General features: G+C 35.9%; 1 protein-coding gene across 2 annotated transcripts; it reads right to left on the bottom strand.

Moving 5' to 3' along the window:
* Nucleotides 1–1,776: 1,776 nt before the first annotated feature.
* Nucleotides 1,777–15,363, bottom strand: LOC124170659 (mesoderm induction early response protein 1-like). Of its 2 annotated transcripts, XM_046549531.1 has the most exons (9): nucleotides 14,100–14,290; nucleotides 13,920–13,970; nucleotides 10,812–10,948; nucleotides 8,777–9,041; nucleotides 8,089–8,168; nucleotides 6,976–7,200; nucleotides 6,011–6,187; nucleotides 5,542–5,669; nucleotides 1,777–3,588 (listed from the first exon to the last, which is right to left on the bottom strand). In XM_046549531.1, exons 1-9 carry the CDS (start codon nucleotides 14,194–14,196, stop codon nucleotides 3,111–3,113), a joined length of 1,638 nt encoding a protein of 545 aa, XP_046405487.1. In that variant the 5' UTR covers nucleotides 14,197–14,290; the 3' UTR covers nucleotides 1,777–3,110. The 2 variants fall into 2 exon arrangements, with proteins under 2 accessions (XP_046405487.1, XP_046405488.1); XM_046549532.1 differs by lacking the exons at nucleotides 13,920–13,970; nucleotides 14,100–14,290 and adding an exon at nucleotides 14,951–15,363.
* Nucleotides 15,364–15,412: the final 49 nt, after the last annotated feature.

The raw sequence follows: 15,412 nt of genomic DNA on the forward strand, positions 1-15,412 counted from the left end.
GGCACATTAGTATTCTAAGTGGTGAATTGATATGAGCCAGTGATTGACCATGCACAATTGTGCAAAGCAATCCCAAGAAATAGTCTCAGCCAAAGTATAAGAAGTAAGCAATTTTTTCATAATACTGAAAAAGTCTGTTATCGAAGAGCAGGATTCAGGTAAAATAAATAGACCCTAAATGCAAATAGAAATGTGACATGACGAATAAAATTCTCTCAGGCTTGCTACCAATTAAGAGATAGGAATTACCATATTTATCTGAATGTAGACCCCCTTTTTTCTAAAACTGCCAATGATAAAATTAAAGGGGGGACTATATTTAAACGCATTTTTAAATTTTTTTCCTGAAACTGAAGCCTCAAAATTAGGGGGGGGACAATACATATTTGGAGAAATAGAGTAGTTGATGTTTTGGGCTTCCAACTCTTCACCTGAAACATGGACTGAGATCAAATCTCTTATCCACAGGCAAGCCTCAGAGAATTTCAGTATTACAATTTGCAGGGAAAATGCAAAATCACACGCGCAGTAATGCACCAATGTTCTACAAATGTGTGAGTAAATAGTATGCACAAGCTGACCATTGCTGATAAAGAATTCAGCATAGCAAGCAATAAAGCTTGATAGGGATAATTTTGAGCTCTGAGAGGATTTTTAAATCCAAGAGTGGGTGTTTCTTTTGTTTTCTCAACTAATGAGGGAATGGCCGAATGCAGAAGATTTTCTGCTGTACCTCACCTTTCCAAGCGCCAAATTATTATAATTAATCACACTTTTGGGTCTGAGTGAAAGTCCTATCATTTGATATACATGCCAGCATTATGATTCTTAGCGTCAATGAATATTATTGATGAAAGTCGAACTTGTTATAAAAAATACATGAGAGAAGTATTCAAGCAGTTCAGTTCTGATATATGAATCCATAAAGAGGTTAGAATGCATGTTAAAACTACAAAGATTCTTTTCTGAGGGTTAAGCAATTAAAATCTTCAGCCGAGGCATATCTTGAGGAGTTGATAAGCATCTGTGATGCAGAACAAAAACTCATGATTCACAAAAATGTACCAAGGATATAACTTCAGGCTTTTTCACACGGGGCATGCAATTGCTCAAATGAAATTGAAACAGGCTATTTCACCATCTCACGTCCATGCATTTTAGTAATTCACTGCTTGACATGATGCAATTTTGACTGCACCTTCAAACATACATCAAATAGTGCAAATACCTGCCCCAAGTAAAATGGCCTCAATAGACCCGAGTTAATAGCTACCATGGGCTAAGATAACTAGAAAAATCCTTGGAGTACCAGGTCAACAAGCAAGTAAAATTCTTTAGCCCAATATCTGTGGAATGGAGAAGTGTAAAATGCATTGAAATGACATTTTAAGCAGTCCTCACAAAGTCTGCATTAAGTTTTATGAGTAAGGATATCTTTATCTTAATAATGGTTAAGGATTTTCCATTTGCCATAACTTACAAGATGAAACTACTATTTTTACAACTGTGATCTATATTGTATCCCTCAGTACACCCCTCTCTATTCCTTCATTAGTAAATCATGTTTTATGACTTGAGCCATAGAAGAAGATACACTATTTTAGTCATAATCAAATTTTCCTCAAAATTGTCAACAACACACTAGTTTCACTCACAGGATATGCAAACACTTAAGTATTTACTTATCACCTCCAAAGGCAGCAACATCTAGACATTAACATTGTGAATATTCCAGCATGTGTGTTTGCATAGAAGCAGCCATGTACAAGTCAAATATTACTTTTTTTGGATTTATTTTCCTTAATATATAAGTACAAAACTTTTACAGTATAGAGTGGAAAACCATGCCAACAAGCACAAATTCCAATAAGTTTAATTTTCAGAAATTCAGCAATATAATAACTAAATTAAAGCATAGAGTTTTAAATTTCGGTAGCATTCAGTTCCAAATGTCAATTAAATCATATCACAGATCTTCCGGGCAACAATCATCTTTAAATTTCACCTCTTTAATAGTATGACGATAAAATGATTATTTCACAATACACTTAAACAACAGAGCTATCGTTAATATATGCCATTTAAAAACATCGATAAAACCATTTTGTTGCCATCAACTGACTTAGCACATAAATACTCTTTCGGCTGCAATTATTGATACAGTTACATCCAACAAAGATAGCACGTAATACTGTTATTATGCAATACATTTATAAAATAAGAAAACATGATGAAAACCATTTTCAATCTAAAAAACTAAATCAATACTGGTAAAATAAAAGTTTTGGTCAAACTCCCATTGAAATTAGCTGCAATGCCTCCTATTTTTGTACCTTACTTTTGATATATAGCCCTTTGAAACATTCTCTTTCTAAAAATATTCATCATTTCTTCTCTAAGAATAAGGAACATGAAATTTACTAAGAGAAAAGCTATAAGTAATAATATAAAAGTTTGCTCAATTTATTACATTTCTGATAAAATCAATGTAAAATAACATGTTACTCAAAACCGAGTTTCATTTTTATTACGAAACAATACATACAAACAGCAGCCAGAAAATTAAAAATGGGTTCCACTGCATTATTAATAAAATAATTGTAGATTTTTTTCACTTCACAATACATCAATAGCCAACAATATTAATATATAGAATTCTATTATCTATAATCGGAACAAAATCTGCGATGCAGTGATTTTATCAAAAAATATAACCTATATATTTAGAAAATGGACATCATTTGCCTGGTAACAATGCAAATTATGCTATGAAAAAATTCTATGCTCTGTACTGAAAGGTACACCCTCATAAAACACATAAATGAAGAAATCTGGAATTAAGCAATGTGTCCAAAATAGGCTGACTTCTTTTGATTACATCTACTGGAAAGAGTGTGTTACATATCTAAAGCCATTAAAATGGTTCTTTGTAACACTCAGGTTTATATCACGAGTACTCAAATTTTTGAGAAGAACCCACACATGGATCTCACTCAATTTGGAACATTTTCAGTTAAGAGTTAGGCCTGCTCCTTACTGCAATATAACTTGCAGGCTAGGGTTGAGTGTTCCTTTTGTGGATGGTATTCATAAACTTTGAAAGAGAAAATTCACAGGGCTTTGGATTGCGAAGATGACATTTCGACTTTGCCCTCTTGAGCACCACCAGACCGTTTTGGAGGAGAAATAGTAGCTATTGCAGCACTCAATTTTCTTACCCTTTCACGCCTACTCGAGAGGGTCATACCCTTCATAAATCTAGACTCTACCCTACACTTAACTCTCCCTTCTTCACCTGATGTACTAACACTTGCACCAGAATTGATAGCTGATGCTGCACTCTCACCACCTGATATATCAGATTCACCCTTTCCCGAGTCTTTGACATCAACATCAACCATTTTGCCTGGCTCCAATGCATTACTAGCAGATGCCATGTGGTTCAGAGCGTCAGCCATGCTCTCTTGAACCCTCTGCTGCCGCTTCGGATCGCCAGAAATGAGGCTATGGACGTTCGGCGAGGAGCTTCTCCCATCTCTGGGGCAGCCAGCAGATTCTTGTTCATCCAAAAACCTGTCCATATAATCACTGGAAATATTGAAAAGACCAATTTTAAAGACTAAAATTCCAGACCCAATGTATAATGGTTGGAAAAATTCTAAAGTAGACTTCAAAATTTCCTCCCCTGGTAAATCCCAAGAAAAAATTCTCAATATTCCCCTCTGTAATTTGATATGGAGGGACTGAGGAAAAGTAACATCTTTTGGAAATGATAACTTATTGGGTTACTTTAGATTGTAATCATTACAATTAAATATTCTTGCATATAGGGTCAACTTCTGGATACTAAGCTTAGCAATGATATGAGCAACTTTCATTCATTAAATTAGCAGTCCAGAAGAATAAGCAGATGTTTTAGAATGAAGATCCATTCAAATTTCGGAAAAGCAGGGACATGAGAGAATAAGAGATCTGCCTCTACACTGCTAATGAACAGAGGAGGACAAACCTGAGAAAGCTATCAATGAAATCTAAGAGGAAGTTCCATGACTGATGTCCGTGGTGAAAAAAATTAGCATACTGCAATATGCTGATGACATAGTAATCACAGCACAGACAGAGGGATCTTAAGGAAATTCTAATAAATATTTAGGGTGGAGAAAAATTGTCGCGAAAGTTTAACCCTGGATAGCTGATGCCACGATGAACCAAAATTACTGTAGATGTTTAGGTCAAAAATGCATAATTTTTAAACCACAGATACTTTGAGCCAAGCGCTCGGATTATATGCAAGTCTGCCCTGCTTCCGGATGCTCTGGAAAATTCATGACTTCCAATGCATTGCCTGCCAGAGATTGCATTATATCCAAGGCATCCAGCAACAAGCCAAACTCGCGGCCAATCGGATCGCTTGGCTCAAACTTTCTGTGGTATAAAATTGATGGTTTTCGACCTAATATCATTAGTAATTTTGGTTCCTACTGACATCAGCTATCCAGGGTAAAAATACTGACAATTTTTCTTCACCCTGGAGAATGGAAAATGGCAAGTTATACGCTAATGGCCGATGCAAACTAAACTAGGAAACCAAAAACTTGAGGAGGTGAAGGAGTTCTCTGACCTGGGTAGCAGAGTGACCAGCATGTGATAAAGCTATAAGAAAATAGTAAAAGAGCACAAGCTGAAAGGGGTTTCTTAAAAAAACTAAGTTCAGTTACTTTTTTGGCAATGTGTACATCTATATGTTAATCACAAGAGACAGCGGATGAGGACCAAAAGAGGGCCCTCAGGGTACAACCACTGGGGCCAGGAACCAAGCAACGTAACTTATTCGTCCCGTCTTCCAAGAGAGTGGTTTGGTGGGGAACGAAAATGGAAGACGCTCTGCCACAATAGGGAGCCCACCGTACCTCTAGGCTGATAATAGGGAAACCCCAATGCCGTCTTTGGGGCATCTTGGGCCACAACTAGCAAAACCTCAATTTAATGTTTCTACATAAAGGAAAGATTTTTCTATGCAGAAGAAAAACCCTATGATTTTCTGTAAATAATTACATGGGACAGCCAATAATTCAACATTAAATTAACTGACGATTGAGCTATTCCATGATAACTTCAGCAAGTATCCCATTCCCTCTCTCCCTGCCTGATACCATCCTGACCAAAACTTATGGTCAGCAGTCATCACAGCGTAGGATGGATCATTCATTTCAGTAGGTGTAGTGTTATGTATTTTTGTAATTGTAACGTCCTTTCTCTCTACATACTCAATTACTGGTGTAGTGGAACTCTAGGCCAGTTAACAGCGGGAAGTATCAGAGAACTCTCGTTCAGTTTGTAGCAAAGACGTATGTGGCACAATAGCAATGTGAGCTGCAACCTTATGGTGGGAGGGGTAGACATTACTTCAATTATATTTTAATGAAATGATATTGACTGAATTTTGTCACCACAACATTAATGAGATACTAGAAAATTGTAGCAAAGCATTTTTTCTTTGAGGGGAGAAAACTAGCAAAAATTATAAGGGGATAAACTTACGTGACACCTGGGTGAAGGGTATATTTTTTCTTCTCCAGTCTTGATTTGTTGGCGAAAATGTCATGTCTCTCCGTTTTCTTCCATAAATAGTAGAATTGCACTAGTTCTCCAACAGATCTTGTTCGAACCTAAAATAATTTTTCAGGAATCAATGCATAATCTCAATTTTTTGTCATCATGAAAACTTCTCAAAATATTTTATCATCATTCACATGCTAACCACAAGAGTGTGGTCAACGTAAAGATACAGCACTGAAACTCAATTTACAACATACAACATCAGATAATTTGGTAAAAATTTTTACTTTTCAATAAGAAATCTCTACTTTTCAGGTCCTTTGAAATTTTGCTACATTGGCTTTCTACTAAAAAGAATCTCATTTATTCAATTTCCCAAGTTGCAAGGTTTGAGGAACTCATCTCCACATTTACTTTATATGGAAATGCACATATGCACTTAAAAAAATACCTTATTCTGTTGAATCATATGGAAATCCTTTCCATAAGTCCTCAATCCATTCTCAAAGTTTCGGCATTCGTCCTCCGACCAAAGACTCATAGTGTCAGTCGGAGGTACAACATTCATGCGTCGCCTTCTGAGGGCTTCTTCAACATTGTACCCACACTGAAGCAGCAAGTAGAGGGCCTAACAAAAAGTTATGAAAACTGCATAATTATGTGGCAATAATAATAGCATACAATTGAGGAAACATTGCGGTTCAGTTGTGACGTAAAAATAAATTTTTGGAGATTTTTAAAATTTACTAAATGCACATACTTTAACTTGTTTACAGTAATTTTTAAGCGTATCAAGATAAAAAGATTGAATGAATGCATGTAGTAAAATATAAAACAATGTGCCATTATCCAGAATCATTCAGTTGAAAGCTTCTTTCATTACTTTGGTTATGTCTTTCTGTTTACTTTTCCTTGGATCGAATTTTCACCAATGCGGCCAGTGGATAGCATATTCTAGAATTTGGACTAAAGTGAGAAAAGCTTACAGAATCTCATAAGTAGAGGGATTTCTGGAGTTGCCCCTACCCACCTTTGAATCCATGATGGGACCAATACTAAAAAATGCCATGCATTCCCTCTTTTTAAGTTTTTAAGGCTTTTTAAGTCATATTTAATGAGTAATAAGCGGATATCACTATATTATAAAAATTTTTGAAAATTTACGGACAGCCAGGGCCTGATCAAAGGGGGGGGGAGGGCATGCAAAATGCCGAACAGCTCCTGACTTCACAGCAATTTAATTGATAGCCACACCGTGATATGTTGTCCAACGTCAAAGGTGCCAAATTTGAAATTTTGGGCACGCTTCAATTTTTTGGACATTCGCCTCTCTGAATTTCGAAAGTCACAAGTTCGGAGGTAGAGGACTTATTATAACTATCTGCAAAACCATTAGGCAACAAACATTAGACATACCTGCTCATCATCTCGAACAGGAGTACTTGATGGAACGTAACTCATGCCCTGTGAATTATTGACAAGTGGTTCCTGGGCTTTGACCAAGAACTTTTCGAATTCAGTCTCTTCAAGAGACTTTGGGTCCCACAACAGTTTGTCATCATTTTCATAGGGGAGAGCATCATCATACTTGCACAAGCCATCTGGAATAACGGCTTGGTAGTCATTTCCCACCATAATAGTCTGAAAAGATGTGAGATGAATAGTTAACATTAACGAAGACTGAACTTCAACTTCAAAAGGGTAGTGACTCACATAAACATTAATCAATATTTATTTGCTATTATTTACTTTCCTTCTTAGAGATAAGTGAGCATTAATAGACAGCCTAAACATGAATATTTTCCATGATCAAATCTTAAAGTATGTCCAAGGGAACATTGAACATTCACAGAAGTTTTTCTACAATAGCCAAAAGATTATAATTGCAAATTCTTTGGTCCTTAATATACATAATTTTATTCATGATAGGGTAATATGCACCCACTACTTGAATAAATTACTAAAAGCTTTACAATGACTTATGCTATTACATTCCTTTGATGCATTTCTCTTCATGATTACTTTCATTTCCTAAGTCATGTCAGCATATAGCAAGTCTGTGAAAAGATTTCGCATTAAGAAAATTTGTCATACTCCACCAAGATATAACACTTTAGGAAAGGCAAAGAGGAATGATAACTAATTCATTGTTAAAATTTGCACTACACAAAAATCAAACCAGAGGAAATGCTATCTTTAAAGAATATTTTGGATCATAAACTTACACATACACATGCGAAAAATCCACAGAGGAAAAATCATTCGCACAATTTGTGCATTGTGGGTGACTCCGTAAAAGTTATCACCGTGGCTAGTCCCGGTATACTTAAAAAAATTACACATACATATACAAATACTAATACATAAAGTATTTGTGAAATCTAATAATGCTACACAAGATAAGATAACATACAATTCCCCAGTGCACCCAAAATTTTATTATCAATGATATTAAAACCTGCCTATCAAGTAATTTCTATGCTTTTAATCATTCATTTTGATTCAAATAAGCATTTGAAATATGCTTACCTTTTTCCACTCATCATCGTCTTCAGGGGTATAATCATAATCATCGTCTTCTTCATCTTCATCACTGGGCTGCCTTGAAACTACAGAGAAAAGAGAAAAAAATCACTGCTGTTAGTGCAATTCCAAGAGAAAATACCATTGATTATGTTCTCTCTACGTAATACAGAGTCAAGAATATAATTTACCTGATTTTTTGATTTGGGGCAACAATGGGAAAAAATATATGAAAGCCTACCAACTGTGGCAACAGCAAACGTTGCTATCTAAGAACTAGGAAAACATAAGATTTAAACAAAAAAATACGGCTACCAAACAATGAAAATCTTTAGCATCAACCACCAGATGCTACTGATACAATTACTAACACTGTTCTTAAATGATTTCATGAATGAGTGTAGACATTTTTTACGAGGCACACTCAAGCACATTAAATAATGGCATACAATCAAATATACCCGTGCCTCAACATTCTATTGACTTCAGAACAGCAACGTTACTTTATTGATGACAACAAACTTTTAGGGTAAGTGAAAAATGAAAACTCTGGATATGAGAACACCTATGCAATGAGATTGACAATCTACAGTAACTAGCAAGAAATAGTTATTACATCTCATCGAAAGGAAAGTTCACTTCATTGGGCAGTAAAAAAAATCATCAAAACCATTACACAATAGTCCACACTCACATCTGAGAAGCCGGCAAGAACTGTGGGGCTCCCTTATTTTAGGAGATGACGGCAATTCTGTGTAGAGCTTATGAAGATGAGACGGTTCACTTTTCAGCTCTTCTCTATCTGGAAATACCTCAGGTTCCTCCTCCTTTTCTGGGGCTATTTCTTGACTAGACAGAGGTTCATTACTACTACTACTACTGCTACTTGGGGTCGTTTCAGCATTAGGGTCACCATAGCCATACATGGCTAGTAACTCTTCTAATGGCATATCTCCTTCCTGTATGACAATACCAATACGTTAATACCAGTTTTCTTGACAAATACACAAAAAATACAATCATTTTAATTACAATTCAATTCAAATAATCTGAAATTCCATACTAAATACGTGATAATGAATTATATGCAATTAAATGTCAGTATCCATGCTAAAATATAATCCCATGCTTGCTTTTCAGCCCAATCCGTGTTGTGTCATGCCAAGCACAATGTTCTCCCAAGGAGTCTTTAAGAAATTTTGCAAATAACCAAATATAACTGACATACGAATTTGAAACATAGCACAACAGTGAAAGCTAATCCAATTTGAGCAGCCTTCCCAAGTTTAGATTATACATAATGGATGCCATTTTCAAGCAATGAACAGATTCCAAAAAGGCTGGAAAAAGCGTGACTACATGTTGTCACACTTTTCAAGTGAATCATTCTATCCAATCACCAAATAATTCATTTTGCTCTCAAGCAAATCACATGGCCAGATTCACTGCCTAGTAGGGTGGTTTCCTATTATTTTTTATTGCTTAAATCAAAAGATTATTACTCCTGGAGTATATATTTCATGCTTTTAGATTGTTAAATGACAATATCTATTTTTCCCGATTAAATAAAAAGTGAAAATTTTCAAGAACGCCAAAACGTGATGGCTAGGTATGAATGCCGGGAAAAGCCTATATGAAGTCATTCTGGTTCTAGCTGCCGCTGTGTGACGCCACCTCGGTGCGAGGCTATGAGCGTTACTTCGATGCAGGCTGCTAGCAGGTAGCAGAGTACCCTGCCTGCAGGTAGCGCTTGGCTTAAATATGGATTATTAATACCCTATCAAACGAAGGGAACTTTCCGACCTCGGGCAATTTTAATAGGTGATTATTACGAGATGTTTCCCTGAGCTCTGTGCCTCATGCATGCATTGGTAATCTCAGATGATGAAAAACTCCTGACTACTCGTATAGCATCTGGAGTCTCTTATGAATGCTGGACAAAATCAAGAGTGACGTCATTCTGGTTCCCACTGTCGCCGTGTGAAGTGACCTTGGGGCGAGGGTATGTGCACCGCTGCGATTCAGGCTGCTAGCAGGTAGCAGAGTACCCTGCTAGCTGGTAGCGCTTGGCTTAATTAAGGATTACTAAGGACCCTATCAAACGAAGGAAACTTTCCGACCACAGGCAATTTTAATAGGTGATTATTAAGAAATGTTTCCCTGAGCTCCGTGCCTCATGCATGCATTGGTAATCTCAGACAATGTAAAACTCCCGACTACTCGTATAGAATCTAGGTCCGTGTGACGTTACGTGGAGTGGCATCGCATGGGCGCCAATCTGGCCCTTTTTAAATGAGGTTAAAATTGACCATTAACATTCATCTAAACTGGGATTTTGAAAACCAAATAATTTGTAAATTATGAATACACTAATGGTGGGTAACGAATCGCAAAAATGCCCTTCATTTTCTTTGATGAAGTAAACTACCCTATTACTGCATTGGGTACATAGCCATCGCCACAAACAATTCCTGCCTCACATACACCTATCAACTGATATCATTTTGCACAGCTCAATCAAATTTGAATAATACTTCTTTCAAGAGACAAAAATGCTAGTTTAGCTAGATATTATTTCCCTATCCTCATCATTTTAGTTACCTGAGCACCATCTGAGAGTATTGAAGACATAACTTCATTAAACTACATGCAATTCTGTTAAACCACACATTTTTGAGAAGTAATGAGAAGCAGGGTCGTTAAAAATGTTAGGAAAGACAATATTTCACCTTTTGGAGATTTGAGAGCTCTGTTTGAGGATCTTCTGACCCTTCAAGGGCCTCCTCTTCATCAAGAGTTCTCTCGTCATCAAAATCATTGACCATCATGTCAACACTGGGGTTAAACTCTTTGTCCATATTGGTACCTGAAAAAATAAGTAAATAATAACCACCAGATATTTAAACCATGACCACCTCATCCCCTTTTTGACACTAAAATCATAGTTACAACTGATCCACATAGGATAAAATTTGTACTTTTTCTTATTTAGTGCAGTGCAGGAAAGCTTTTTTTAGTTTTAACTACCCAATTTGGTTTTAGCCAGATGGCTATTTACTCACTCTCCAGATTCACGAGTGGTGATGACTTGGAACTAGTCACATATACATGTGTTCTGTTCATTCAATTTTGTCAGCACTCTTTCACAATAAGAAATCAATCACAGAAAAAATAGAATGGGATAACCTAGCTAAATATTGCAGACAATTTCATGTACTTTGCCACTTTTCACTTGAAAGATAGCAGCTCAATAAGCCAAAAAAATGTTAGATATACAACAATAAGCCTGTTCGTAAACAGAAGCAGTCAGCCTGCAATAGGCATATGAATATACTATCAGAAGAACATGAAGATCAAACCAGATTACAGACAATTAAAGAAGTACCTATTAAGTATATACACTCTCACAAGGTCTTAACTTTCAACTGGTGAGGAGGCATACAACCTAATTAACAATGATATGACCAACTCTACCACATGAAAAGAGGCTACACATGAAAAAATATCACAATATTCACAGAATAATGGTCAAGTTAGCATATCAATCATACCTGAGCTACTTATAATGTGGATGTACAGGAGAGAATGAAAGGAAAAACATCAAATTCAAAATAATTTACAGACAAAGTTAACCCGAATTACCGATCGGCGAAAGAATACAAGAAAGTCGATACACCAAAGGTTAGTTATCCATACAAATGACTCTCATTAATATATCCATTCTGACTCTGTATGACATTGCAAACAATGAAAAAGTTTCACATTATTAGCCATCAGACAGAAAGAGAGTACCACGAAGAAAATCCCATTGCATTGCGCATTAGGGAGACCAGACATTTATAGGGTATTAAGACTTGTCAAAAAATTCTAGAATACATCAACAAACCAACACGAGGCACCTGAAATTCCCCGAAGTGATTAAAGCTTAAAATGAAACTGAGAATTCAGCCCTGCTACATGTTAAACCTATAGATATAAGGTGTTTAAATAAAATTTTTTTTTGAGAATTTAAAGTCAATTCTGCTGTATATGAGACCATGAAATTCAACCTAAAATGGCGGTTCTTGCTGGGGAATGGACAGCAATGCTAATGGTTCAATTAGAAGGAACTTTTTAGATAAAAATAGTATAATGCAAGGTATTGAAAATCATACCTATCAAGAGAAAAGTGAAAGCATTTTGACAATAACACACTACTTAACTTTATGTAGCACATATCAAGTAGAGAATGATTAAGTTATTTCTTACATAAATATGAATCATGATGCCAAAAATTTGAAAAAATCACTATCCGAAAGAGATAAATATTAATTCCTGATTTATGTTAATTGTACAAAGTAAAATATTATTAATTTTTATTCAACACAATAAGCAGTTCTCCTTAACTATTCCCAAAATTAGGCTTAACTTTCTCAATCTGAAACAGACCTCACATAATGTAAAAAGGAAGCTGTCTCCAAGGAAGTCAAAGCTATGGACAGGACTACAATAAGTTTCTAAGATACACAGAAAGTGAAAACAAGTTAACAGGAGCAACCATGTCAATTGGAAAGCTTTATCACACAGAATTGAAACTGAGTACACATTTTAACTCCTCAGCTATGAATCTTTTCTACAACAGTCAAAACTTTGGACACAAAGCCAAGAAAAAATGATAGATTTTTAGCTACAATTACATTGGAAATTGGGGTATTTAAATGTATCACAATTGCCTTTTGGGTCATATAACCCTGGCTATGACTATGAACTAATAAAACAAAAAATGTCAACAAGATTCTTTACACCAAGGATTTACAATGATTATTTCCACAACACAAACGCTAAGTGTAAAAATCAAATTCATGGGAATTTTAATCATTGTTGTTTCATTTTACATTAACTTCATGCATAATGAAATCAAATTAACTTGATGTAAAATGAATAAGTACCAAAAATTATAAAATGAATAATCACAGTGTAAGAGGATTAAATCTGTAAAACACATTCATTGTAATCATTTATAAAGCTAATTTTATTTTGGTGGTATAGGGTAAAAATCAGGAACAAATTTTTAAACAACTCATTAGTTAATGAGATAGGGTGAGGAGTAAGCCCTGTAAGTGGAAGATGGCATGGTAGCCCCATCATTTATTTACAAGCTAGCTGAGGAAATTTATGGATACTAGGCAAAGAATTCTGTGTATTCTCACAAACAAATTGGGATGCATATTAGGATAAAAGTCCTCAGATTAGAATATAATGACTTTAAACAGCACACAACAGTCTTCTCAAACATGCAACCTACACTGAACAGGGAACCATGAGGATTGACAGGGTTACTCTCTTACGAAGTTGAAATCATTAGTAAACCTTTTGTTACCCCTAATGCATTGATCTGCACTAAAAATAAATCCTGGGAATGCATTATACTTAAATTTTTACATTACAAAATAAGGAGGTTAACTAAAAAGAGTAATTTCTAAAAGCATTGCTTTTTTTCAGCATGCACAAATTACCTTTTCAGCTCTTCATGAAACTAATACAAGAAACAACAAGTGACCATATGTGACTTTGTTTTCATGATACCTGACAATGAATACACTCAACAACACATTTTCCTTCACGGGGGCACAAACACATCTTTCTCCATTAAAATCCATATACAGTACGTATGCATGAGGATCCGATCAAATAATTGGCCTTCAATATCTGAGGCCTATAACTAAAAATTACCTGCAATTGGTTAGCCATGAGTCAGAATGAAATTTAATAACCAATACAGCTAACCAGAACAGAGGGCAATTAAAATTGATACAAGATTTCCCATTTAGACAATATAATAAAAAGGAAAAGCATACCTCGAGTGCGTCTTGGCCTGTTTAAGAGATAAGCACGAGCCCTCATAATTCCTACAACCGAAGAACAAAATAAGCAGGATATTTGAAAGAGGAAAGCAATACTATCAAATACTGCCTGTTTTTTCAAAATCTTGCTGGGTAGAACGACTGGAAATTGAGAGTAAGTTACCTAACACGTACTCTTCAAATGATTCCACGACAATGCAAAGCCAAGAGAAGAGAGCACGCTGAAGCTACACAGCACGTTCCAACAATACAGGGCGAATAAAAATTCCATTGTTGTCTGTTGGCACTAAAATTGTCCGAGAAAAGCCGTTACTTTACGAATTTTTGAGGTACAACAATGAACAAGAAATCTCTACCATGAAAGAACATGGAGGAACGTTTGAAAAAAATCTTCAACTGTCAAAAACAAAATTTCGATGACACCAGAAATATTTTACTGGTAAAATCAGAAATCCATAGATAGGAGTGCAAACTTGACTGTAAAACCATCAAAATCATGGCCAACTTTAAGTTCGAGGCATGCTTTTCATTGATTACTTGGTGAGGAATCATGTAGTGTTACTGCATTGCTAGGCTTCTAACAGTTACCCACAATACGGAGCTACGTAACGTTGTTTTAAATTATTAGAATACTATTTATCGGGTTGAAAAGAAAGCCAAATGGTTTATTGCTACCGACGCTGAAGTTAATATCGGAAATTGGGACCCACTAAGTAGGGGGACTGCCGTTATGTTTTTCCTTCAGTAAGGAAACCCTGAAATTTTTGCCTTCCAGAGCGGGGAGAGGTGAAAATACAAATGAATTCATATCGCACACTTGAAATGCGCCATAATTTTCAAACATGAAGATGCAGCTGGCTGTACGCCTCTTTTGTGGCGGTCGATACGCACTAGCTTCAAAATATAATCAAACCAGACATAACATTACATCATACTAATTTAAGGTTAATTCAATACTCCACTTCGGGAATTAATGAAAAATTTCTACTCGAAACGCATTTTTTGTTGCACTTCCTTGTACTCACCATTTCCCTCGCAGGCGTCTCTAAGTTCCGAGTGGTCGGCGGCCTTACGACCCTGCATTTTGAAATTAAGGGTGAACACGAGCTACTACGATTTTGCTTTGCAACTTCAAAATAAATTTCTCTGTTTCTTGAGTTAGAGTAGTACGGATAGCAGCAGAGTTTCTCGTCAACTAAGTTCTTGACATAAAACACGTTATTCGGAAATACAATGATATACACAACTTTTAGGTGGGATTCCATAATTCTATCCAGGGGCAAAGGAACTGGCACTTTAAGGTGTACCAACCAACAATTCCATGTCGAATTAAATTACCACACATGCGAATCATATTTTCATGATAAAATATTTCTACCACTTGTCGTGAAATGAAATATCTGCACCACAAACGCCTCAAAACACAACCATAAATACGCTGACACTAGTTGGCAGATGTTTCTCTAAGCGAGGCGATGCGAACCAAA

Source organism: Ischnura elegans, chromosome X (genome assembly GCF_921293095.1).
Source record: "Ischnura elegans chromosome X, ioIscEleg1.1, whole genome shotgun sequence".
In the NCBI taxonomy this organism is placed as follows: domain Eukaryota; kingdom Metazoa; phylum Arthropoda; class Insecta; order Odonata; family Coenagrionidae; genus Ischnura; species Ischnura elegans.

Coding starts and splice junctions, on each gene's coding strand:
- LOC124170659 (XM_046549531.1), bottom strand. CDS start 14,196: ATGGAATTTTTATTCGCCCTGTATTGTTGGAACGTGCTGTGTAGCTTC. Junction 13,971..14,099: donor GTCGTGGAATCATTTGAAGA/GTACGTGTTAGG, acceptor CTTCGGTTGTAG/GAATTATGAGGGCTCGTGCT. Junction 8,169..8,776: donor TTCTTGCCGGCTTCTCAGAT/GTGAGTGTGGAC, acceptor TTTTCTCTGTAG/TTTCAAGGCAGCCCAGTGAT.